The 26,342-nt window shown below is 35.9% G+C and overlaps 4 protein-coding genes across 4 annotated transcripts; 1 reads left to right on the top strand and 3 right to left on the bottom strand.

Annotated features, from left to right (window-relative positions):
- Nucleotides 1–1,144: 1,144 nt before the first annotated feature.
- snx5 (sorting nexin 5) lies at nt 1,145–11,319 on the bottom strand. Its single transcript, XM_052151000.1, has 13 exons — nt 11,176–11,319; nt 10,259–10,363; nt 9,904–10,014; nt 9,563–9,684; nt 9,023–9,146; nt 8,496–8,591; nt 8,305–8,410; nt 6,836–6,911; nt 6,318–6,357; nt 6,112–6,198; nt 5,449–5,608; nt 4,177–4,262; nt 1,145–2,744 (listed from the first exon to the last, which is right to left on the bottom strand). Exons 1-13 carry the CDS (start codon nt 11,209–11,211, stop codon nt 2,694–2,696), a joined length of 1,200 nt encoding a protein of 399 aa, XP_052006960.1. The 5' UTR covers nt 11,212–11,319; the 3' UTR covers nt 1,145–2,693.
- Nucleotides 11,320–12,236: 917 nt separating this feature from the next.
- Nucleotides 12,237–13,932, top strand: mgme1 (mitochondrial genome maintenance exonuclease 1). Its single transcript, XM_052151002.1, has 4 exons — nt 12,237–12,895; nt 12,988–13,210; nt 13,393–13,525; nt 13,614–13,932. Exons 1-4 carry the CDS (start codon nt 12,370–12,372, stop codon nt 13,743–13,745), a joined length of 1,014 nt encoding a protein of 337 aa, XP_052006962.1. The 5' UTR covers nt 12,237–12,369; the 3' UTR covers nt 13,746–13,932.
- A 76-nt stretch (nt 13,933–14,008) lies between these two features.
- On the bottom strand, nt 14,009–16,114 carry si:dkey-76k16.6 (uncharacterized protein LOC566817 homolog). Its single transcript, XM_052150453.1, is given in 8 exon segments — nt 14,009–14,093; nt 14,095–14,181; nt 14,183–14,368; nt 14,556–14,625; nt 14,628–14,672; nt 14,784–14,892; nt 14,990–15,027; nt 16,030–16,114. Coding segments are annotated over 8 exon segments (705 nt in total).
- Nucleotides 16,115–24,228: 8,114 nt separating this feature from the next.
- On the bottom strand, nt 24,229–25,437 carry cst3 (cystatin C (amyloid angiopathy and cerebral hemorrhage)). Its single transcript, XM_052151010.1, has 3 exons — nt 25,118–25,437; nt 24,699–24,809; nt 24,229–24,596 (listed from the first exon to the last, which is right to left on the bottom strand). The coding sequence occupies exons 1-3, from the start codon at nt 25,316–25,318 to the stop codon at nt 24,519–24,521; spliced, it is 390 nt and encodes a 129-aa protein (XP_052006970.1). The 5' UTR covers nt 25,319–25,437; the 3' UTR covers nt 24,229–24,518.
- Between the last annotated feature and the right edge of the window lie 905 nt (nt 25,438–26,342).

Below are 26,342 nucleotides of genomic sequence, written 5' to 3'. Positions count from 1 at the left end.
ATCATGAGGGGTGCCAGAGGCTTGCAACATCCCTTCAAGATCTATAAAAAAAGCCCTGATCATCAGTGTTAGGGGCAGAAATATTAACCAAAATCAACCTTTGCCCCTGAATTTCTGCTAAACAATAATAACTCTTCCTAATTTATCTTTAATCTGTTTGAGACATTTGAATTGTTCAAATTTTTCAGCTTCCTGTGGGGAAAGATGTGCTTCTTGAAGAAACACTATGTCATGTTTCTTTCATTTATGAAAATAAATAACCTTCCTTCTTTTTATAGGGTGCCCCAACCCATTCACATTCCACATGGAGAGAGACAATCCACTCATTTTGAAATATTAGAAAAAATAGATTGTGTGTTAAAAACAAAATTATAAAGACATTTATAAAAACATTAGGGACTGTTTTCCTCAGCGGATCTCCGAGCAGGGATTCTGTGAGCTCGCTAGATTTCCAGCTTATGGCTGTTATGTCGAGCAGACTCGGGAAGTGCTAATCTAGAAATTTCACCATATCTCGGCCTTCTTCGTTCTCAGGAACTCCAACAATTAGGACATTGTTTCAACGGCTATGATTCTCAAGGTCTCAAATGCATTCCAAATCTACTTTGGTCGCTAGGGAATTAGCAGCTAATTCCCTCTCGGATGATTCCAGATAATCGATCCGTTTCTTGATATCCCCCATTCTTGTAACCAACTCAATGAATTTTGTCTCCATGGAAGTGATCCTCCAATTTGGCTACGACATTCGCCAGCGTCACCGACATGTTGGGACAGCAGCCGCTGAATTTCTCCCACAACTCCATCCAAACGAGTCCCTGGTCTGCAGCTCTGTCAGGGGTATCAGCTTGAACATATATGTCTTTAAATGTCTCCAAATTCTTTGAAATATTGACCTCACAGAACAATTATGGAACAGGGTATATCAAATCTCACCGGATTATGACACAAATAGAATGAAAAAGTGTGCAGAGCTCGCTGTTCACAAGTCTGACCCTCGCAGGTATTGATTGACCTTTAGTATTTTTCATGGAAAACTACAAATATCTGACACTTTATCACTGTTATGCGGAAATACATAAGCACTGCCACCCTCTGGTGAATAAACATTTCTAAACAAATACAGCAGAGACATAAAAGACCGAAATTTGAAAGCAGGGCTTATTTAATTTTATTATTGCAAGTTTTCATAAAAATTATAATCCATACGAAAATGCATTTTCTATACATTCCTTTATAAAAATTTATCTATTTTTGAACTACCTGTGCTTGTACATGATTGCAATAATGTTTTACAAAACATCATCTCAATAATCAGAATAGTGTGGAAATGTTTGTGGGTTTTACATCAAATTAAACTTTTTTGGTCCATTAAATGTAGCTAATTTTAGACTGTTAGTTTCAGTAACAACACCAAGAGAAAACATTTAGTCAAGCAAAAAAAAAGATAAACACATTTAAATAAGGAATCATGATTTGCATTTAGAGGAAGAAATGCTGTATAGTGAAACTGGATATAAATTGTTATCAAATGTCTGAATAAGATCTGTCTTCAGTCTCCTGAAAGGGACAAGTTCTGGGAAAACACACAGATAATTTGTGGTGAAATGCTTCTTGCATACACACACTAAAGCACCATATTATTTGTGGCAGTGTAGCCTTTACCATAAAGAAAACAATCAAAAAGAATGACAAAAACTGCTAATAGTTGTGTGATTCACCAACACACACACCAACCAAGTCCTCTAAACAACAGGGACATTAGGGTCAGCAAGCCCTTTACATCAATGAAATCACAATTTCAAAAACAACCTGATGTAATGAGAAAGTGCTGTTTTTGACCCTGGCAATGTTCCATTTGAAATGGAATTTGATCATTAATGACTGTCAACATTCCCTTTTTTCCCCCTAGTAATGCATGATGTTGGGTCATGTCTTTGGATGAATTTCTATTGAACAGAAAAATGGTTATGAGGAATTTTTATTCACCATATTTGGAAGAGATCTGTCAGCCTATTTCACAAATAGTCCATGTCACGCAACACTTGATTTAGATTTATACTGATCTGTTTGTTACACCTGTATTTTTTTAATAAAATTTATATGATAGATGCTAGAACGATTCATAAACATAACATTTTCCAAAGTGACAGAAAATGCAGATTAATGATCATATTTAGATGTACAAAAATGCAGAACAACAACAGAATGATTTTGAGAGTGAATTAATATATGACAACTTGCTGTAATCGCAAAATATAAAATTCACTGAAGTGATTTAATTTGCCTGTTATTGTGATTGCTTATAAATGTCTTCATAATCTAAGATAAAGCATCTCAGCTAATGCAAGCAAAACATAAAGGACAAAGAAAGGGGTGAAAAAACATGTATTTGTGTTCTTAATAACTCAAAATAGAGACAAATAAATGGGAAAGGTTTTAAGTGTTATTCATGGAAGGGGTCACTGCCCTCAGTTTGATGTTGCAAGATACTGGCAGTAAAGAGGGAGAGAGAAGCACAATACAGAAAGTGTAAACATAGTAGATACATTGTGCTAGTGGTGGCTCTTTTTTACATTTTGAGTGGTTGCTGAGCCATGTTAGGGCTATGTGAAGAAGGTGCATCCACGTTCCCCTCTATTAAGTCAGTAACAATTCGAAGTGCTCAGGGTGGTACAGTGACGTCATCGTTTAGGTCAGTTGCTTTTGAGCATCTCAATGCTGCTCTGCAGAAGGGACACGCTGTTCTGTGGTGAGCATGAAGGAGAGAACACAACAGAAAGATGGCGAGAAAATCATGGAAGAAATTCAATATGTAATCAATCAATTTATATGACTTATCCCATTTTCATGGAAAAGTCCATGATCACTGGATAATTTTTTTAACCCTTATATTGGTTTTTTTTATTATTTCTTCTGAAAACTGTAGTTTTTTCATCCAGTTGGAATAAAATTCCATGACTTTGTTCACACATGGCATCTGAACAAAAAAATAAATAAAATAGTATTTGTTTTATTTCACTTTGTTACACCTGTGGTATTTATAAGTGACAAGCCTTTGGAAATGAATGGATTAGATATACAAAATATTGAGTGTTCAGGAGCATCCGAATCCTTTAGATAAGCACTTATGTGGACACAAAGTCCTCGCACATGTGCACACACGTGCATCCTTTTGTGCATCATCTTTCCATGTACAATCTTTGAGGAACATTTCAAAATCTACTTATCGTCTTTTGTTGTGTTTGGGCTCCTTTAAAATCGGGATATTCTGCTTTAAGTTACGATATGTCATTGCCTATGTTACAAGAAGATGTATGTTTCAAGAAGTAATAAGGAAAAAAACGTGACAAAAATACACTCTTGTTCATTATATTTGTGTGTGTCTGGGAATTTCATACATTAATACTCTCTGCAGTTTAGTCTCTGAGTGAAACATTTGCTCATTGCATTTTACAAAATGAGACCTTTCCAACGATATATAACACATGGCTATCTAATCTTTTTTATGTTTTTACCAACTCTGAATATAATTGTTGCGATTACAAAATAGAAAATTATGAGATCAAAACAGTTTTTTCAGCAAATTAAAAAGCATTATTTAAGAATTGTTAGGATTGGCTATGTGCATTGTAAAGTCCAGCTTTAAATTCGAAGCTTTAAAATAACACCTATTTTGTTTAGTTCAAGCAAGTGGTTATTAACTTATTACATAATAGCCGAGTAAAAGCTCAGATCAATTACTCCTTCTATCAAAAAACAATTATTTACATAATTACAAAAATCAAAATTGACAAAAAGATGCATTCAATAAATAATGCAATATCTTGGCATAATATTTGCAAAATGAGAGATTTATTAACAACTTAGTGGGCCGGTAATTTTTGACAGGGAACACAAAAGGTGTAGGCACAAACATTGCAAATTATTTTAAATATCAAATATTTAAGAGCAAAGCACAACTAGAAACATTTCTAAAATTCACTATAAGAATTACCATGACTTAAAATAAATAAATATATAAATACATTTCCACGACTTTTCCCAGTTCTGGAATTCAGGGTGTTTAAATTTCCCTGATATGTCCATAGGGAATTGTCAAAATACATGTTCCAATACACATGGATAACCTCCTGTACACCATTGAATAAACAGAATGCATGACGCAACTCATCTCACCTTGGCATGTTTTATTTCCAACTCAGTCATCTCGATCAAGTTCTTGCGGAAGGCCACTACACGCCTCGTGTTGAAGCTGGTTAGCTCTGCAGACACAACAAATCTGCATTAGTAAGTAGTCACTTACAAGCTTCCATCAAAAGTTACTTAAAGTATACCAATTGCAAATGTCTTGCACAATGGTGAGCCTACAACATTTTGGTTACCAGTTCAAATTTATAAACGCTATGCCACCCCACCATATAAACTGTTCATACACTAAACTCAGACCATAAGTTTAATTTATTAAAGGAATTAAAATGAAACCTAAAATGAAAATTCTCTAATAATTTACTCACCCTCATGCCATCCCGGATGTGTATGACTTTCTTTCTTCTGCAGAACACAAACAAAGATTTTTAGAAGAATATCTCAGCTCTGTAGGTCCATACAAGTGAATAATGACCAAAATTTTTAAAAGATCAAAAAAGCTAATAAAAAGGCTGTATAAAAGTAATCCATATGACTCCAGTGGTTTAATAAATCCCTTCTGAATCATTCCAATACATTTTGGACCAAACTGTAACTAATTTGGACCAAAATGTATCTAATTTGGACCAAAATGTAACTCCTTTTTCACTATAAAACTTCAGACATCAGAAGTCTCCTTGGCGATCAATATTTTTATGCTCTATTACATTTACGCATTTGGCAAACACTTTTATGCAAAACGACTAACAATGCACTTATTAAAGGGACTATCCCCCCCTGGAGCAACCTGGAGTTAAGTGCCTTGCTCAAGGACACATTGGTGGTTGGTGTGGGGATTGAACCGGCAACCTTCTGCTTACCAGTTACGTAATTTAGCCCACTACACCACCACCACTCCATCTATTACCTTTCCTAGCACACAGCGCATGCGTCAAGCACTAGGAAATCTAATCAAGCTTTAAATCATGACTGCAATGGCAAGATGTGCAGTGAAAATGAGTTATGTTCTTTTCTTACCCAAAAGCAACTGGATCACTTCAAAAGACAATGATTAAACCACTAGCGTTATGGATTACTTTTATGCAGATGTTATCTCCTTTTTTGGTGCTTTTGAAATTCTAGTCACCATTCACTTGCATTGTATGGACCTACAGAGTAAAAAATATTCATCTAAAAATCTTAATTTTTGTTCTGCAGAAGAAAGAAAATCATAGACATCTGGGATGGCATGAGGGCGAGTAAATAATGAGAGAATTACAATTTTTGGGTGAACTATCTCTTTAAGATGACTGTAAAACATACCTTTCTTGCCAGACACAGAGAGCTTGTCAAACTTCTGCAGACACCGCTTCTGCAGCTCCTCCGCCTGTGCAATGTCCTTACCCTTCAGCCGAGCCTTGTCAAGAGCTTTATTGGAATTCTCGTAATCAGCAAGCGCCCGAGCACGTCTGTATAAAAGGTCCTGAAGGAATTTGAATGTGTTATTATTAGTCAGGCTATAATCAGAACATCACAGCTATTTGAGTGTTGTTGGTTTACAATTAACCAATTCTCAGAATCAGTATACATTTTTTTTTAACATAAAACATTTGGGTTTTGCAACATAAAACACCTGCTTTAACTAGCTAGGACACTTTCTTAAATAGGAAGTCCTAAAATGTATTTGTAACAAGATTTAAAATGGGCAAGGAGGAGGTAGAAACCGACTTAACAGTCAAAATAATGTTTAATGAAAACTTAAAAAGACACAAAGATAAAACACACATGGCAGCTGCGTGTGGCTCTCTCTCTCGAATTGCTGCATCAGTCTCGGCTTTATCCCTCTCCTCGGCTGATTAGCCAGATTGAGGGCCAGCCAGCCCTGACCTTCTCCTCATCAAAGTCTTCTAATTAAACCATTCTTTGTTGACTTTAATGCATCTTGTAATTTTGTGAATTGAATTTAAAATAGAGGGAAGGTTTCACCTTGGCTGCTTGAATGTCCCTTGAGTAATATCTCAAAAGTTCTGTCAACTTGAGATCTTGATCTGATGCCACTCTATCATCCACTTTCTGCAAAACACACCCACACGATCAAAAATAAAGGGCCACATAATTATTAGTTTCCATAACATGATCTTATGAACGTAGCAACAGTGTGATTGGAAAGAATACTCCTAAGAGATACTCACTCTAAGCTTTTCAAACACATCAGCAAATGTTTCTAAGTGCCTGGGAGAACAAAAAAGAACATCTTACAATGATGGTTAAGCTTGTTTTTTGGTGGGCTAATATTTCATATCAAAGTTTTTTTACATTTCATAGAGAGTCTCAACAACAAGGATTTCATGTTTCATTATAATTTCTTGGTAATAAATTATTGGTAGAAAATAGTTTTTATTTTGTAAATGTTCAATAAAAAAATAAATATATATATATATATATGTTGCTAAAAATGAAATACATCATTTTGAAGCAGGGCCAATGAAAATGTTGGTAGATCAAGTAAACATTAAAAATACTGGCTAGCAGAAAAACAACCTTATTGTTGAGCATTGAGCCAATGTTTAAAAATAAAAAAAGCAACTTTTAGATAGTAACTATAGGCTATATAACAGATAATACAGTATAAAATTGTTCACTACTACCAATAAAATGCTGTGAAATATATCAAACACTTAAACTTCTTGTTTGAATGCATGTTTCTCACTTTTTCAAGGCAGTGCTGTTGTCTGCAGCAGTGCTGTTCAAAGCAGTAGAAATGTGATTATAATCCTCAGCAACATCTTAGAAAAGAAAGTAATAAGAGAAAAATAAGCATTTATTAATTAGGGATGTACCGATCCAGCTCAGATATTAAAGTTTTTAGACGGATCAGATATCGGTCCGACGAGCCCGATCGAAATGCGATACTGTGTGTTAGTCATGTTTGTTACCATCAAGCTCAAAAAATGACACAAAAGAACCATAAAAACACAATTAAAGTAGTTCATATGACTTGTGCATTTTATTCAAAGCCACTTGAAGACGTGCAACAGCTCTGTGAATCACAAAAGGCTGTGTTTAATAAGTAAATATATAAAATGCACACGCAGCTCCAGCACATCAGTGAATGGTGCTGCTCTGTTTACATACACTTGAGGCTATTTATAGCTATTTTTAACTACTCAATAGTTCAGTTCACTTATAATATGCATTTAGATTGGCACCGGAGGTGCATTTTTTTTAACCAGAATTTGAATAAGAAGTGAATTAAACTACTGTGAACTTGCCTAAAAACAGACACACATACAGGACTTCCTGGAGAGTTCAGAATGTCAAAATAAAAGCTTGAGGGTTTAAAAGTTAAAGGTGCACAATTGAGATATATAAATTTTATAATGTATAATGAGATATATTAATTTTATAACGAGTGGTGGTGGTGTAGTGGTCTAATCACATAACTGGTAATCTGATAATCAGAAGGACACTGGTTCAAGCCCCACAGCCACCACCATTGTGTCCTTGAGCAAGGCACTTAACTCCAGGTTGCTCCGGGGGGATTGTCCCTGTAATAAGTGCACTGTAAGTCGCTTTGGATAAAAGCGTCTGCCAAATGCATAAATGTAAATGTAATATATTATTATTTGTTTACAAATGTTAATAATATTTAAGTTGAATGCGTTCCAAAAAATAACTGTGTGAATGAAAAGTGAGCTGATATCTTACAACTAAATTGAACAAAAAAAAGATCTGAATCCTTTAAAGTACAGATACAAGTTGAAAAAAAATTTGCCCAAAAAAAAAAACTGCTTATTTTCTACTGATGACTTACACTGGAATTACTGTTAATTTTGCTCCTACATAATCCAGTATTCTAGTTAATAATTAAGTGTTTCTTAATAAGCTATACATTTATATTGATATAATGTGTAGTTAGAGGTTTGTGTTTCTTTACATATTAAAGAGCACACCCAATTAGTTCCACACAATAATGTAAAGATATTCTAAACTGATTATGCAAAAAAACAACACTGGGATCAGATCGGGATCGTTATCGGCCAATACTGAGTTTTCCGATATCGGAATCAGAAGAGAAAAAGTGGTATCGGTGCATCCCTATTATTAATCTCTAAGCATTGAGAAATTATAGCCAAAATATTTCCTGCCAGATTCACGTGAATTAAATAATAGTCTCACTTTTGTGTGAATGGGTCATTTTCTCAGCCTTAGCAGTGGCATCTTTGATTTTGTTAGAATAATCCAACAGAAAAGTCTTCTCCTGTTCAAAAAAGTCATCAACCTCCTGCAAAAATAAAAAATAGTCATTGTAATTATCAATCAGTCATACACTCCATATACACCAATGGAGAGTTTATTTACACACTGACCTTGACCCCTGAGATGAGGAACTCATCAGCACTCTTTACCATGATTTTGAAAAATCCACCAAACATTTCCTTGGTATTTTTCCTCCTCACACTGAGCTATACAACCAATGAGAAGAAGAGTGGAAAGTCAAGCATCCTATGAATCAGAATGCATAAAAACAGTGAACCACACTCTTTATCACCATTGGCTGCGATTCAGTAAGTTCAGTTTTCTGTGTTATCCGTTGCAATAACTGACACTTATCAGTGCCATACAAGACTTTCAGGTTATGGCAGATATGAATTAGCAAAAAAACAGAAGTACAGTCAGAGAGATTTTATGCTGAACTAAGCAGGAAGTGGCCCTTATAGTTATATCCCACCTCCCTTCCCCATTTATCTTCGATGCTCATCCTCCACTCTCTCTCTTTTTGCTTATAACATTGCAGCTTCACAGGAAATAAGCACAGCCAACAGTTTCTGTCACCGTCTCTCTGTTTCCTGAATTGGGGAAAAAAGGTCTGGACTATATAGAGAGGAAGACTCACATCCTGGTCGTATTCCAGAAATATCTGGAAGTTTCTATCCTTGCTGAATGCGGGGTGGGAAGAGAGCCGCTGGAGAAAAACTTCATGAACCTGCACGGTCTTCTTAAAAACAGCAAGATATTCCCTGAGAGGATAAATCATTTAAAATACATTAATTTAAATGGCTGGTTTGCTATAAACTAAAGCTGCAGTCACACTACGGTCTCAGCATATAAAATTACATTTAATTATATTATGTTATAATTTAAAAAAATATACATATAATAAATTAAATTAGACTATCTACACCACTTTCCTGCAATGTTAAAAACTACACATCTTTGAAATTTGCATCTATAGAGCTTAGAGAAAAAACTGTGACATTTATATCCTCTACGCAAGTAGATGATTGGAAGTTTGCATGAGTATGAATGTAAGAGAATGGAAAACAAAAACTAGTGCGACTGCACCTTAAGTGCATTTAAAGCAAAAAACATAAGATCAAACAGAAATTAGCTTGGCGAGACAAAATACAAAAATACAATATAGAATTAGACTCACGCCTCAAGTTCCTGCTTCATTTTGGTATATTCCTCCTTTGTCATGCTGGATTCCCCCTCTCCCAGCTTATGCATTTTCTCCCTGGGACCCTCAAAGTCAGGCTTTGGTGGGGCGGGAGGGATCTGAGGAATATTGAGAAGTGATGGGGAAGGAAAGCACTAGACTTGTAAACTTACAATTCAGCTCCAACTTGAAGGTGCTATTTGGCTATTCCAACTGTCTTCAATGCAGACTGATGTTCAGCAGAGAAACTCTGTGGTTTGCATGTTGGCTGACAGTTGTATAATGTGGCTGTGGATGAGTTTAAATCTGGACAACATGAATATGGGTTTTGGACTTACAATGAGGCCAGCATATTCCTCGGTCTCCACCATTGTGTCATGGAGCCAGATGAAATCTTCGTGCTGGCGTGGCACAGACAATTCTGGCTTTTGAAATGAACTAAGTGTGGTCTATAAGGAAGTGAGGGGCAAGTCACATATATGAGTCAAAGACATACTGTGTGTCAAAAACTGAATCCAAAAATGTAGAAACTAGATCAAATGTGACAAATCAAACAAAGATATACATTCAAAGAAAGAAAGTTAGAGAAATTCTAGATTATGTTATGCTCTACTAAATAATACATGAATGTACGTGCAATATACTGAAATATTGATTTATTTTCAGTGGTTATAAGTTTATCTGTAGGCTTACCATGGTGTGGACGGTAAATTTGACTTTGTCACGTTCACAAAGGGCATCAGGGATATCAATAAGAAGAGATGCATCTTTGTTCAAGTCCACCGATACGGAGCGCACCTTAATTAAACAAGACTTGAATTATAGTGTAACAAAACATGTCATGAACATGGCTTAACTTCAGACAAAGTCTTAAGGAGATGAGAACAGTATCTGCTAAAAACATAAATGCAAACATATTGACAATGTTATTAACATGGACTAAATCTGAAAAGGTTTTCTGGAAACAAAAAATATGTTATTCAGTCACGTGCTCTACTAAACACTTGTACTAAACTGCTTTCACACATGCAGCCTTTTCCAGAAAAGTGGCTACAATTTCCAGTTTAGAGGTCATTTAAGAACACGACCCTTTTGAAAATACTGGTAAATTTTGTTATGGCAATTTTCCTTAATACAAAGTTGTATCATTACATAAATAGTGTATTATTAATGGTATGTGTGAACAGCACATTTGGTACATTTACCAGTAAAGGCAACCCAACGACTTTCCTGTAATTTACCTGGTTGCATGTGTGAACGGGGCTAGTGTATTAACGGCCCACAAAGTTTGAAAAAGCAGCTTTGGACAAACTTCTATATAATTCCTACAGAAATGAGACTTAATATGCAATATTTAAAGTTTCCACTACACTAAATCAATCATAATCTTTCAGAATATATGTCATACACCCAAAACAAATCTTACATTTCTGACTTCACTGCCACTGACTGGCAAACGATTACTGTTATTGAAAATAAATAAACGCGCGCGATTGTTTACTGCATGCCAGAGTTGGGCGGTTATAAACCAAGCGAGCTGGTTGAGTGCTTCAAACATTCTTCATTAATAATACCTGTCTCTATAATTAATGATCTACCGTATGACTCACCTTCTCCTTATCTCTATTCTCTGAGACAGATGTCATGATCAGAAGATTTTTCACTTATCTGCTAGTCTCTGGATAGTACATTTAAACTGTACTTTAAACTTTCCAACTGCAGTTCTTCACTTTCCACTCACGCCTGTCACTGTGGACTTCCGGTTCGAAATTTCTTCTGGCAACACATCAAAATAAAAGACATTTTAATAAAATGATTTAATATAATTTTAGTCAAAACACAGACATGATTGTTGGGGTATGGAGGACGAAACTTGTGAAAATAATAAATATTTGTGCATAAATAAATATCTAATTAAATTTGCGAGGAGATATACAAATAATTTAATAAATAAATAATATATAGATTTATTTATATATTTATGTATGTACGTATTTTTGTATTTATTTATCATTTTTTGCAAGTTTGGACCTACTTATTGGGGGACCCGTTCATCTTTAAAGAGGAGCGGTCAGAAAACAATCCCAATTTCAACTTTTTTTTCTCAACTATTTTTTATTACATTTTTTAAAATAATAATATTTATAATTTGCTTATTTACATTGTTTAGTTACATTTACCGAACTGTAAATATTTTTCGCTGTAGATGTTTTAAAATAGTATCTTGCAAGTCAAATAATTACATATAGTGAAAGAGCCCGTTGTAGAAACAAAATAAAAATCCAGCCAATTATGTAAGGGTACTGTAACGATAAACGAGATTTATTATGCGCTCTACGTTGTTTTCACCACCAGATGACAGTCATGTACCGTATTGAACTGAAACGCTTCGAGTAATAAAACAAATAAGTAAATGAGTAATGATATTTTATTGAAACCCTCGTCGCTTCAGAAAGCTGAACATAACTTGTGTATTTTCTTTCAATAAAAATACACAACGTAGCTTTACAGTCCACTGATTCGATTGATGCCAAATAACAGCATTGTGGGAAATGATGTTTTATTCAGACGAATTCTATGCACTTGCGACGTGTTTAGAACTACAATTCCCACAATTCACTAAGAGGAATTGTCCATTCTGTTCAAACTGTTGGCTCCATTTGAAATTACAATAACAGTTTGGCTAATCCACTCTAAAACGTTTTGTTAGGTTTTTAAATACTTTTATCAACTTTGTATCCAGCGCAAGAGATGCAGAAGTAAGGTTTAATCCTCACAATAGAAACAGAAAAAGAACATCACAAATGAGGATCACAGTACAGGTTTTGAAGCAGATGCTACAATGTAACCGCGTGAGATCAATGGGCTTCCCATCTGGTCAGTTCTTACGTGTGGATAACTTTTCAAGCAGCTGTCAATGGCGAACACGCAAAAAGGTCAGTCAGTACAGCACAGTGGACACAGAACGGTACTCATCACTGGTACGGCCGGTTGTATCCTCAAAAACGAGCTCTCAGACTCCTGAAAGCATTGTGGATGAGGACTGTCAGCTGTACGGACCTGTAATAAGATCAAGACTACCCTCACAGGAGCGCAGAGTGCCTAAAAACCTGCATCCACTTCTAAATCAGGCCAAAGTTCAATCGGAGTATGTGCCGGGACATTTGGCTCGTATAAACTTACAGAAAGACTTTAATAAGCCATCTATGCCCAGTGTGACCAAGATCCTACAGAAGACCATGCCACCTGAGCAAGCCTTTTACCTGGAGAGGTGGAAGAAAAGGATGATTGCTGAGCTCGGGGAAGACGGGTTTAAAGAATATAGCTTGAGTACGTTTTTTAAATATATATATATATAAATAATTTTTCTTTTATTACTTTATAACAGCACTACACCTCATAATTCAATTGCTTTGTTTTAGATGTTTTCAAGCAAGGAAAGCTGTTCCATTCTGCCATTGAGGAAACTTTCTCACAGGAAACCCCTTCTAAGGAACAATTAGAGTGTCCAGAATTGGTGGCCGGATTTTTAGATAGTGTATCTCATGTGCTGAATGATGTCACAGGAGTGAGAGCTATTGAGAGTGCTGTGCATCATTCAACATTACAGTACCTGGGCATAGTAGATTGTGTCGCCCATTACAGGTGAGATGCAATCCTTTATAACAATGAGACGCATGCATAAGAATTCATAATCATACATTTCCATAATGTGATTTTTAATTTATGTGATTGCTAGTTTATTTTAACTGAATCATTATTTATTGATCTTTTCTTCCATCTTGGCAAATGTTCTGGCCATATTGAATTCTACTACAAAACTAAAGGGGTTCATTGTGTGTCATCGACTGGAAGACCTCAGAGAAGCCTAAACCCTTCCTTCACAATACTTACGATAATCCATTACAAGTAGCCGCATACATTGGAGCCTTGAATGGTGATGACAACTACAGTTACCAGGTAAATGTCAGCAAGTGTCTTCTCTTTTCAAATGGCTTGCTGTAGTTTCACTATCCATTCATTCATGTGGTGTTATGTTTATGTACAGGTAGAAAATGGGTTAATTGTGGTGGCCTACAAAGATGGATCACCAGCACATGCCCACTTTCTGAACTCAGAGCAGATTATGGCATTTTGGAAGAAATGGCTACTTCGACTAGAAGATTATGCTGAAAAATAAGAGACCTTCTGATAGTATAACAAAATCAAGCAGATGCTTTTGAATGAGGTCTACACAATGTGTAGTTTAACTGTAAATGTTTGTTTAACATTTGATACAAAGAATAAACTGTTGTTTTTACATATTTAAATCAAGTAATGAGTTAATCAATTTTTGGTGTTGATGATGGATGGCCTTGTGACCATTCTTATTTGCTGTTTGGTCATTACATTAAAAAAAAAAACTTTGCTGTTTACAAATCATCTGTGTCAAATTTGTTCACATCAGTGCAACTGATCAAAACTCATTAAAGACAAACCAGGGACCTCAGTGAAACCCAAGTGTGTGAAGAGGCTGTAAGATAACTTTCTCTTCCCCTTTAAAACAATACACTTGATAACCCTGAGAGTGAAGTTTTTGTGACATAATGGTAACCAAAGCTTTTGCATAGCTTGCATAGTGCACAGGAGTTATAAGTAAGTATCCATCCTACTGGCTGATCATCTGAGTCCAGAACACAACATGAGGGAAAGTTCAAAATCATATTCCTAATCATCTGTTTGTTGTGCACATTGCCAAACTTCCAGGTGCTGTTGACTAGAGCAAGATGAGACTCACTGAGAGAAGACAGCTTCAGTGACAAACTAGGAAAAAAAGAGAACAAATGCACCTGTAATTTAAACGTTTACCTTTTAGATTAGGTAATGATGATGGAAACTGATCTGGGTTTAGACTCTAATGCAAGATCCTAAATTTGAAGAGCCATTAATAGGTTACTTACCGTACATGGTTAGACTGATTGAGTTAATGATAATAGTTGATCTACTTTACGTATCAACTGGTGACAGTTTTGATGGTTCCTGAAGAATCATCAAGTGTCACACAGCTTCTTTACACCTCCGTTGGCAGCCACAGTTTCCACCATCTTCTCATGACAAAGCTCAGCAGCTTGATAAAGATTCATCATAAAAAAAGAAATAAAAAAAAAAACTGATATCTTCAACATTTTCATTGATTCATAGTAAAGTAAAAAATTAAGTACAGAGTAGATATATGTACACAAGCAAATAAAACTCTTCCAATCAATAACGTCTGTCTGAGCCAGCATTTCTTTTAGATAGTTATCACTTTTGGAAAATACACCCAAGTCTTTGAAATTATCTCCCTCCTACTGTAGAACAAAATAAAATAAGGGCAAAACAAGAACACTATCCTAAACCATTGTAAATCAGCCAAAGATTAAAATGTTGCAGTGTTTCTTACACCTTACTAAATTTTGGTTTAATTAGTACAACTCTGGCCACTTTTTAACACACCAGTCGGATCAGCTCTCTGTCCAGTTCTGTTGAGGTATATATATATCCATAGGCCTGTAGATATCCATGACAAAGAAAACATAAATAAAGATAAAAGTAAAGGCTTTTAATAGCCTACAGAATAATTCTATTTTCTGATTGTTTATAAGTGTGTCATTAATCATGTCTGTCCTTGTCACCATGCACATTACATGCACAGTCAGCAGCTTCAAGTTCCTCTGTGTCCACATTACTGAGGAACTCACATGGTCCGTCCACACTGAGGCCATTGTGAAGAAGGCTCACCAGCCCCTCTTCTTCCTGAGACGGCTGAGGAAGTTTGGAATCAACCACCACAACCACCACACCTGCAAAAGCACCGCCCACAACCGCAAAGCCCTGCAAAGGGTGGTGCGAACTGCCAGAAACATCATCGGAGGTGAGCTTCCCTCCCTTCAGGACAAATATAACAGGCGGTGTGTGAAAAAAGCTTGGAGGATCATCAGAGACTCCAGCCACCCGAGCCATGGGCTGCTCTCACTGCTACCATCAGGCAGGCGATATCACAGCATCAGGACCCGCACCAGACGACTACATGACAGCATCTTCCCCCAAGCAATCAGACTTTTGAACACTTGATCTCTCACGATCAATACACATCAGCACTGCACTTTATAAATCTTACACTGGACTGTCATTAATTATTTTCTCTTTACAATACAATCTATTGTATATTTTTTTTATGCACTTTATATATTTTTATTGTTTACTGTACATTGTATATTATTATTGTGTTGTGTAATTATGTGTACATTAGATATGTAAATTGTGTTTTGTAAATCTGATGTTTATTTTAATTGGTATATGTCTCGTCACTGTCGTGACTGCTATGTTGCTCGGAACTGCACAAGACTTTCACCCACTGCTGCACTTGTGTACGTGATAGACAATAAAGTAATTTGATTTGATTTGATTTGATAAACACCGATCAGCCACAACATTAACATCACCACAGCTGGACTGGTAATCTGGCATACCAGGCATTTTCCCAGTTGGCCGACCGCCTTTGGGCCCGTTCTGGTGTGGAATGGCCATTGGGAGACCAGTGGGTCGGCCACGAAACGGGCCGAATGGGCCGCGATAAGAAAAATGAGCCGGACCACAAAACGTATTACATGGTGGAGTGATGGTGGTGTAGTGGTCTAAGCACCATACCTGGTAATCTGGCAATCAGAAGGATGCTGGTTTGAGCCCCACAGCCATTGTGTCTTTGAGCAAGGCACTTAACTCTGGGGGGGATTGTCCCTGTAATAAGGGCTCTGTAAGTCGCTTTGGATAAAAGTGTCTGCCAAATGCATAAATGTAATGTATAACAAAAAAAACTTTTTTTATTTTTTTCAGTCTTGATACATTTTGTGACCAGAAAAAAAGCTAAATTTCCTTAAGGTGTGCCTATAGCCTCGTTGTACCTTATTATCAGGGCTGGACTGGAAAGAGAAAGCGGTCGCGCATCTCGGCACCATTTTGTGGTCCAGTCGGCGGCTCATTTTTAATTATCACGGTCCATTCGGCACGTTTTGTGGCCGACCAACGCTGGACAGTCCACCCCGATCGGCCCAAAGTGCGTCGGCCCACCAGGAAAATGCCCAGTATGCCAGATTGCCAGTCCAGCCCTGCTTCTTATACCTTTATTAATTCATTAACAAACATAATATAATGCTTGACTGATTAGATTGGCTGTCCATGCACATTAAAAAAGCTATAAGTCAAATCAAGCAATCAACGTTTCATAACATTTCTATATAAATGTATCTAATATAAAAGGAGTTAGTTAAGTCATGCTGTTTTTTTTAATGTTATTAAAAAGATGTATCATAAAGCTTTACCGAATGTACAATACACTCCCTAGTCTTCACTTTTGTCATTACAATGGCATGATTTTGTTGGTTTGACCATCATCTATGAAAATGTTTTAGTGGTAACAGCTCTGTATAACATTTACATTTATGCAGACACTTTTGTCCAACGTGACTTACAGTGCAATTATTACATGGACAATCCCCCAGAACAACCTGGAGTTAAGTGCCTTGCTCAAGGGCACAATGGTGGTGGCCATGGGGTTTGAACCAGCAACCTTATGATTAACAGCCCTGTGCTTTAGCCACTACACCACCACCACTCCATAAACGAGATCTTCCTATATGAAGGTTTATAATGAAGCTAAATGCTGATTTTGTTTAAGGTTGGAGATTACTGAACACTGTAGTATCACTCTATTAGATAAATTCATACCAGGCAGCCCTATAAGAAGGATCAAAATGCTTTAATTTGTTTCTTAATTGGGAGGAAATTCTAAATCTTCATATTTAGCCACAGATCTCAAAATTACAGAGTCGTTTACATATTAAGGGATTCAAATTGTGCATGATTTTGAGGAAATATTGTCAATCAACTACGCTTTAATAATCTCTGTCTATTGATAGATTGTCAGCTCTACCAATCTCACTAATTGGCCGAATTAATATTTTAAAGATGAATATATTGCAGAAATTACTCTAATTACAAATATAAATTATTCCCTTAGCACACCCCACCTCACTATTTACCACATTACAGAAATTGTTAATTAAATTAATTTGAAGTAACAAACATCCAAAGATGCGCACAACTTTATTATAGCTTCCATATGAGTGGTTTTATGTTTTCTGTCTTTAGGTATATACATACAGATAGGTTGTATTTACACTAGGTATTCTGTAACAGTATATTATAGGCTAGCTGTCATACATACCTTTTAAACAGCATTCCATCTCTTTCAAATCATTTACCTGTTTGAGAATATCTCTGAAAGTCAATATAACTTCTACTATGAATTTAACCAGATAGTGCTCAATGCAGAGGCATTTGTCATTCAACTATTTTTTTAGTTAAGCATGAACAAATATAGAAACATATATTATTTAATAAAAAGGTATGAATGAGTCTAATGACACGCATGGCTGCGTGTTAGTGTTGTTAGATCCAGTCTCTCACAAGATCTTTCTCTATCTCTCATAAGACACAACATCAATAGTTTGTTATGTTAAGTTTTATACAAGCCCAAGAGCTAGGTATAGACAGAGTTTACTGAATAGTCTTAGTTGCGTCTTTCTCAATGCTCAGTCTGACTTCATCTTATCTGCACAAGTTCAACAAGTGTTATTATACCAAGCAAACAAGACCTTATATTGTAGACAACTCTTTATCTCTAAATTGTGAAGACAATTGTTAAGATTGAGGACGGAGTAGGACAAGGGATGAGGATCCAAATGCAGGGTTTATTTGACATGAATGGAAACGAACAGGTATGAACAAACAAAACTACCACGATGGGCAAAATGAAAACAAAACACGAGAACACCCATGCATCAACAGGCTACAACTACGTTCACATACAATCAACGACTGACAGAGACTGAACAAACAGACAGGGTTTAAATACAAGAATGTGGGACAAAGGGGCCAATGAACAAACAGGACTCAAACAAGATAACAAGGTGATCGACAGAACCCAAAGGCAAACAAATGAGGGCAGGTGCAAACAATGAACGAAAGCTAACAAGGAGACAGTGGAGCTACCAAAGGGCCAAAAGTGAAAACTAAGGAGTACAAAAGTGACAAAAATGGTAAACAAAAGGGCAACGGTGGAACAAGACAGGGTAAACATAACAACAATAGAGCACCCAATATAAGATAAAGGACAGAAAGAACTGTAAAAAGAAATATATAAATGTGAAATAATACGTACAAATGAATATATAAAATGATATATGTATGAATAAGACAATAATATGAAAGAAATAAAAGAAACAAAATAAATGAAGTACAACACATTTGTATGTTTGCGCTCTTGAATTAATTTTAAAAACTCAAAATTGTCCTATAAATATGAAGCATTCTTTTATTTGATCTGTTGTTGATATCTAAGGTTATCTGGACAAATAAAATTCCAATTTTGTCAACAATAAAGTTTTATGGTTTACTCATCTTAGCAAAAGCAAGTCAATTTTATTGCTGCATGAACGGTAAAAATACCCAAACTGCACTAGTACCATGTGCTCTATGGACAGGTATTTTTAAGGACCTTAATTGAGTTCTTCATCCATAGGATACTGACCACTATTGTGCATTTAGTGACTTAGGGACAAGACGTAAAAATGTTGCATTATCACTCACAAAGCCAATATCTTTCATTTTGAAAGCAAGAAATGTAAACAGATAATCAAATATCTGTGCATTTGATTCCAATTTGTGTCTAACCTGTGCAACAACAGGGTCCTCATGACCTGTGCAAAGGGTCTCGACTCCCTTTCTGCAGCTGGTTCTGGCCATTTTAACTTTGAAGATGTACTTCACACCAGAGGAAATCTAGAGTGTGCACTAGAAACATTTTTAGAAATAATTGCCGCAGTGTTGACTAAATGTGTCACCAAGAATAGTCCCTTCATTGAAAATCTGCTTATATGAAAGACATTCAAATTATGTTCCTTATGTGAGTATGTTGGACTTTTAATCTGCTTTTTATTTCTGAAAACATGCTGGAGACAGCAGAAGCTAGGCAACACTTTTTGGACATGTCTACTATATCATCCTTGAACCAATATTTATTTTCTTAACCCTACAATTATTTTGTTCTCTTATTTAGCTTATAATAAAATGAATAGTCTTACTCCATGTGGGGCCAAGTGTTTTGTTGCTCTCATTTGAACTTTCTTTGAGGAAATGTACAAAGAAGGAAATTATAACTGTGAACAAGCAAACTGTTTCTGTAATTTTGCTTTATTTGATGTTAAATACAGCCATTGCTTAAAACCGCCCTATCAACACACACCTCTTTGAATGCCAGAGAAACTGATCATGCCCTGTCATGTCCTAAACAGGCCCATAACAACAGCTATGTCTGTCACCTATACTTAATCGGAATTATCCCACTTCCCACTTCTGAAGTGGTAATTACGAGTATGTGGCATTCAAGTGCTTTGTTGTCGGTAAAAAAACATTCATTCATATATATTTCTTGAGGAACTTTAATTTTTTTTATAAAAAATATTGCTCAGCTTGCTGATGATAATGGAATTTTGGTCAAATACAAGCTATTTTTTACAGTGTAAAACTTTACAACATGCATCAAATAGCTGCTGATATTCATAAATGAATATGACCAAACGGTAAGTGCTAACAATTAACTATATTTATAAAAATTTATAAAATCTGTCATTCACTACAGAAACTGTACTCTCCTCCGCCATGTTGAGAGTTTAGGACTCAGAAACTCAGGTATCAAGAGTTTCCCAGTCATAATTGTGACTTAAATGTCATATGCAACTTCCAAGTGGAAAACTCTTATTTACGATAATTCCTACAGTACCAATGTTAAAGAGGAAAGGCAAATCAACGTAAAATGTACTTACACATATTTGTAGTTGTACATGTACAACGTGTCGTTTTGAATAGTACTGAATAGTTTTTCTAATTTCAGCAACTTATCACAAGTTCAGCCAACAAAATCTTGGATAATTGAGTTATTTCAACAAGATCAATCCAGGGTAGTTATTCTAAATCTTCATTTTAAGTAATGATAACTAAAAGTCTAAATACCTTTTGTGTTAAAATTAAAACAGTTTTGCCCTCAAAGGTAACCAAAATATTATTTGAATATTTTATTGAGCTCTATGAAAGGTGCAAATGTAATATCCACATTGGGAGATCCACAAAAAATATAAGGTACTTCAGATGTTAAACAAATTCACCATATTATTACTTTATAGTTATAACACCTTAGTTACTGAGATATAGCCATTGTGACAACTTCACCTTCTTACATCTAGTCCTTGAATTCCCTAAAAAGCTTTGGATTGTAAATAAAATGGATCTTATATGTAATCTCACATTTGGATCTGGTCGAACAATGATGTGGAAAAGGCTGGCCAAGAGTCCATCAATACCTCCAAAGTGTGTGTTTTTCCTCTGTTCATAGTGAAAAGAAATCCATGCACCTAAAAACATCAGGGGGTTGATGAAGTGTGACAAAAAAATTACCTTAGTCACCTTTAAAAATGTAGGCCAGTTCTGGTATAAAATGGTCTCTGCATCTTTAACTCATCTTGCAAATTGTAGCCTCTTTTTCCTATTTGTAGTGGAGATGAGTGGTACCCGGTGGAGTCTTCTGCTGTTGTAGCCCATCCGCCTCAAGGTTGTGCGTGTTGTGGCTTCACAAATGCTTTGCTGCATACCTCGGTTGTAACGAGTGGTTATTTCAGGCAAAGTTGCTCTTCTATCAGCTTGAATCAGTCGGCCCATTCTCCTCTGACCTCTAGCATCAACAAGGCATTTTCCCCACAGGACTGCCGCATACTGGATGTTTTTCCCTTTTCACACCATTCTTTGTAAACCCTAGAAATGGTTGTGCGTGAAAATCCCAGCAACTGAGCAGATTGTGAAATAATCAGACCGGCCCGTCTGGCACCAACAACCATGCCACGCTCAAAATTGCTTAAATCACCTTTCTTTCCCATTCTGACATTCAGTTTGGAGTTCAGGAGATTGTCTTGACCAGGACCACACCCCTAAATGCATTGAAGCAACTGCCATGTGATTGATTGATTAGATAATTGCATTAATGAGAAATTGAACAGGTGTTCCTAATAATCCTTCAGGTGAGTGTACAAAGTGGAAACTTGGTCAAATGTGTTATATTTAAGTAATATCACAGGACAAGAGTGCGATATGGCCCTACATCAGCACTGCTGCAGGCACCAGGCCGCAGGCCGAGTGCTATAGGTAATTACAGCAGTGCTGATGTAGGGCCATATAGCATGATTGCGAGTGTGATATTGCTTATATACCCTACAACAGTTCAATGAACAATTAAATTTTGAAAAATTAGGAAAAACCGAGTAAGGTCAAAAAACGCATTTGTTCATGGAACTACTTTATTGCTATGGATCAGAATCTGCTGTTGCTGGTTCAAAACAAATGATGCGTCCATGCCTCCATTAGTAATTCAAAAAGTTAGCTTCAGAAATAGTACCATGGCTTGCGCTATCTCTAACAAGTTATTGGATGGATTGATGAGTGTGTGCATGTCTATGTGTGTGTATTAGAGAGAGAGAGAGATAGAGAGAGAGAGAGAGAGAGAGAGAGAGAGAGCATGTGTGATCACCTGTTGACACTCCCAAGCAGAGATGCTGTCAGTGTTCTGAAGGTCAGCTTTCTCAGTGGAAAAATAGTGTCCAAGCGGGGTTCTCCCTTTTTGGTGGTAGGCACGCAATCTTCCATTCACTATAGAAACAGCGATGTCCTCCGCCATTTTAAACAGTGTGTATCCGATGTGGAAACCCGGTATGCACCTCAAGTTCTGTAATCAAACATTCCTTTGTGTCTCTCAGCTGTAATGAGCCTGAATCCTGAAAATTGTTCATTTAAAGTTGTTTAAAACAATATCCTAGCTTCAGTAATGTAGTGGTAATACGAAAGATCACAGAGCGCTGTTTTATGTAAACAATGACTAACGGATTCACTTTACGTCACCAACTGGTTCATATTACACACCAAAATTATCTTTTGCCACCACTTGCTGGCTAACATATGTAATTTCAAAAATAAAGACAACTCCTAACAGATATGCACTGCTCTTACGCCATAGTCTAGAAAGGCACGTACACAAGCGGAGTGATACACACAGTGAAGTGTCTGAGTGCTGATACTGTCAGACCACCAGGGCCCATGGAACGTCTCTGTCCAATCAGATTTGAGGACCGGAACTAACTGTTGTATATTTAACCATAACTTAAGAGTGCATGGAACATTTAATCGAATACTGTGATTCTATCCTGACTTGTTCATTTTTTGTACCCCACCAATTTTATGAGCAATCCCGCCCTTGACCTCAATACAATCTAAACAAACAACTTCTCAATTATGCAATCGCAGACCGCCAATCCGTATTCAAGAGGCGGAATACGTCAGCATACTGTTAGATTTAAAAAAAAGTGTAGAAAAAAAAACACTCATGCAGTCAGAGAGTAGAGTAATGACTTTACACTAACAGATGAATTCTGCTTTATGTTTTGCAATTCTTTTCTTCAGCGTACTGTCTGCCCTTTATGTGTGAATTTCTGCAAGAATGGGTAAACTCTGACACGTGATTACATTGTAATCACAAAATATATAATAAAATATGTCTCTATAATGTTTTAACTTGAGTAATTTACTCCAACTTAATTTCAAATGATGCTTTGTTTTTGTTTTTACTATATTATAAGAACAAGACATAAGAAAAATTCCCAGTTTACTTCCTAATTTTTGTTAAATAATAATAATAAAAAAGGCAAAACATGATACAGTAAATCATACTGTGTTTGAACATTACTGCTGACACTTGTTGTCATGATTCCCTTGTTGTCTGCCCTGTGTTTCACCAGTTTTTGTCTAAAACTACACTTCCCACAATTCCCGGCCCTCATCACTGCCAGCCCTGTGTCATTGTTCTCACCTGATTGTCGTTTGTTATCATCATGTCTCCTGTGTATTTAAACCCTGCTGTTTCTCCACTCCTTGTCGATCGTTGTATGTTTCACTGCTTTGTATGTTTCAGATGTGTTTATTTTCTGGTGTTTGCGCTGTTGCCTGTCTTGCCGTGATCCTGTCGAGTTCATCCAGTTCTGTGTACTTCCGATGTTTCAGTTTTTCCCCCTGTGGATGTTTCATTTGTTCCTGTTTGTTTTGTGTTCACTTTGTTTAAATAAAGAACCCGCTTCTAGATCCTCACTCCTCGTCTGCATCCCTAACACTTGTATTCAAATATCTTACAATTACAATCAAGGCAGCAATTTTGCAAAGGTTAATTTTATAGGCAGAGGAAAAGTATTCTTGTGTTTAGCTGTATTCTGACGTATATTTCCATATTCAATTTTAACATTAAATAAAAAACAAATATATCTGTTCTGGTATCTGCAGACCTATAACTCATATTAAAACATAAAGACTACTTTTGTTCAACTCTATATTGTTTTCTGACTTTCGGTATATACATATAGAAAACAAACTACTGTTGAATACAGTATGCTGTCTCTTACCATTTCTTTTTTACCTGTTTAAGAATATCTCTGAGAGTCAAAATAACTTCTACAATGAACATAAACAAATAAACTCAAAGCACAGACATTTTTCAATCAACCATGTTTTAATAGTAAAGAATGAACAAATATATAAAAGTGCCATTTATGTTTTAGAAATTCATAAAAACTAGCTTTTTCATTTGAAAGAGTCTAATGAAATGCATGGTTACATGTTAGTGTGAAGCATTCTTATTTCATGATTTGTCGTTGACTTCAAATGTTATCAGGACAAATACAATTCTAGTATTGTAAATTATTAAGATATACATATCTCAAAAGCAAGTCAATTTTATTGCTGCATGAATGATGAAAATCCCCAAACTGCATTGGCAGCATGTCCTCTATTGACAAGTATTTTCTAGGACCTTAATTGAGTTCATCCAAGGCTGGCTCCAGACCACTATATTGCATTTAATGACCTAGGGGGTTAAAAAATTACATTATCACACACAAGGTCAACCTCTTTAATTTGGAAAGAAATACATGTAAAAAGATGGCCTGGTTTCCAGTATGTGTCTAACCTGTGCAACAGCAGGGTCCTTATGAACTGTGCAAAGGGTCTCGATTCCACCCTTTCTGCAACTGGTTCTGGCCATGTTCACAGTGAAGATGTACTTCAGGCCTGAGACAACCTAGAGTGTGAACAAAAAACATTTTTTAGATATACTTGGCTCAATGTCGACATGATGTATCACCAAGTAGAGCTCCTTTATTGACGATCTGCATATAGGGAGGGGGGCCCTTGGAGATAATTGGGCCCAAAGCCTTTGCAAGTCATAATCCGTCTCTGCTTAAATGATGTTACATATGGAAGTAAGTAATTCCGTTAAGGACACTATTTGTTTTCTAGTAGGGTAAATGTTTAACACTGGGCTGTGATTTACTGTCGTTCAAATGTTAAACAAGGGAAAACGAGTAAACGTATAAAAAAATGACTTACTTGTCTTTGGGCACTGATGACTTCGGAAACCTGACGCACATACGCATCATTGCTTTTTCTGTTGTACTGGACCACTGCGAACTGTAACGCATTCTGAACGCCTTCATCATTCATGTCCGCATCAACAGGGGCTCCAACCATCGCGGAGCTCGCCACGGCCAAGATCACCGCGAAAACAGAGACAATCATCTTAAGATACATGTTGAATTTATGTCTTGTATTAAATTATTCCAAATACTCAAGATACTCTTGATAGTTCTGTCTATGGGTAGAGACCGCGAAGTGAAAACTGCGGTCTGAGATTATATAAACAATACGTCATTCGCTACAGCGCTGCAAAGGAGGCGGTGTTTGCGGCTCTACCAATCACAGTTGTAGGCTGGGTAAGTGCTTTGGGAAAATTATATATAAAATGTCAGAAATTTTCCCAAAGTAAATATATATATACGCGTTTTACGAAATTCACATACATGTAAGAAAGAACAGAAGAAAAAAAGAGAAAAAATGAACATAAATAAATAACTATATAGCCTAGCCTGGGTGTTTCTTCAACTTCTTGTCCCATGTGATTTTTTTTTTTTTTTTTTTTTTTTTAAACTAACAGATTTCCACATTTTCTTTTTGTTATATGAAGGTCAAATTAAAACTGACTTTTTACCATGCCTTTTTCATTTATTTTTGGTACTTTTTAAATGCCTTTTATTTTATAGTTTTAGCCTTGTCCCAGACATTCAACATTAAACAATGAAAATCCATTATTAAAATACAAATTATAACGTGTGTAAAACTACAATACTCTAAACAAAAATTGAAATAAACATAATCAGTTTTACTATTTCTTGTTTTAAACAAAAACATTTAAAAAGTACGATTTTCAATCAAGCTGTAATTTTGTCAAAATATGCCAAAAGTGTAGAAATGTTATTTTATTACGCGTATTATAGGATGCATAAAATGTTAGCTATAAAATTAGCTTTAGCAAGTTTATTTTTAAAACGTTAAACATTTTATTTTCATCACTGTTATTTCTAGCTATAAAACACAATAATGAATTCCAAAAGCCACAACCACAAAAGCAGATATTGTTTCGAGATACTGGTCAAGTTTCTCCTTTGACCATCTACATTTATATATACAACATTAACCTAAAATAATAAATCAATTAACAGCATTATCATGATACATTGTCAGCTGAGGTTTTTGTGGTATCTGGTTTCGCTGAGAT

Source organism: Xyrauchen texanus, chromosome 20, assembly GCF_025860055.1.
Source record: "Xyrauchen texanus isolate HMW12.3.18 chromosome 20, RBS_HiC_50CHRs, whole genome shotgun sequence".
NCBI lineage: Eukaryota > Metazoa > Chordata > Actinopteri > Cypriniformes > Catostomidae > Xyrauchen > Xyrauchen texanus.
Note: the sequence above shows the minus strand (reverse complement) of the source record. Positions and strands in the feature narration are given on the sequence as shown.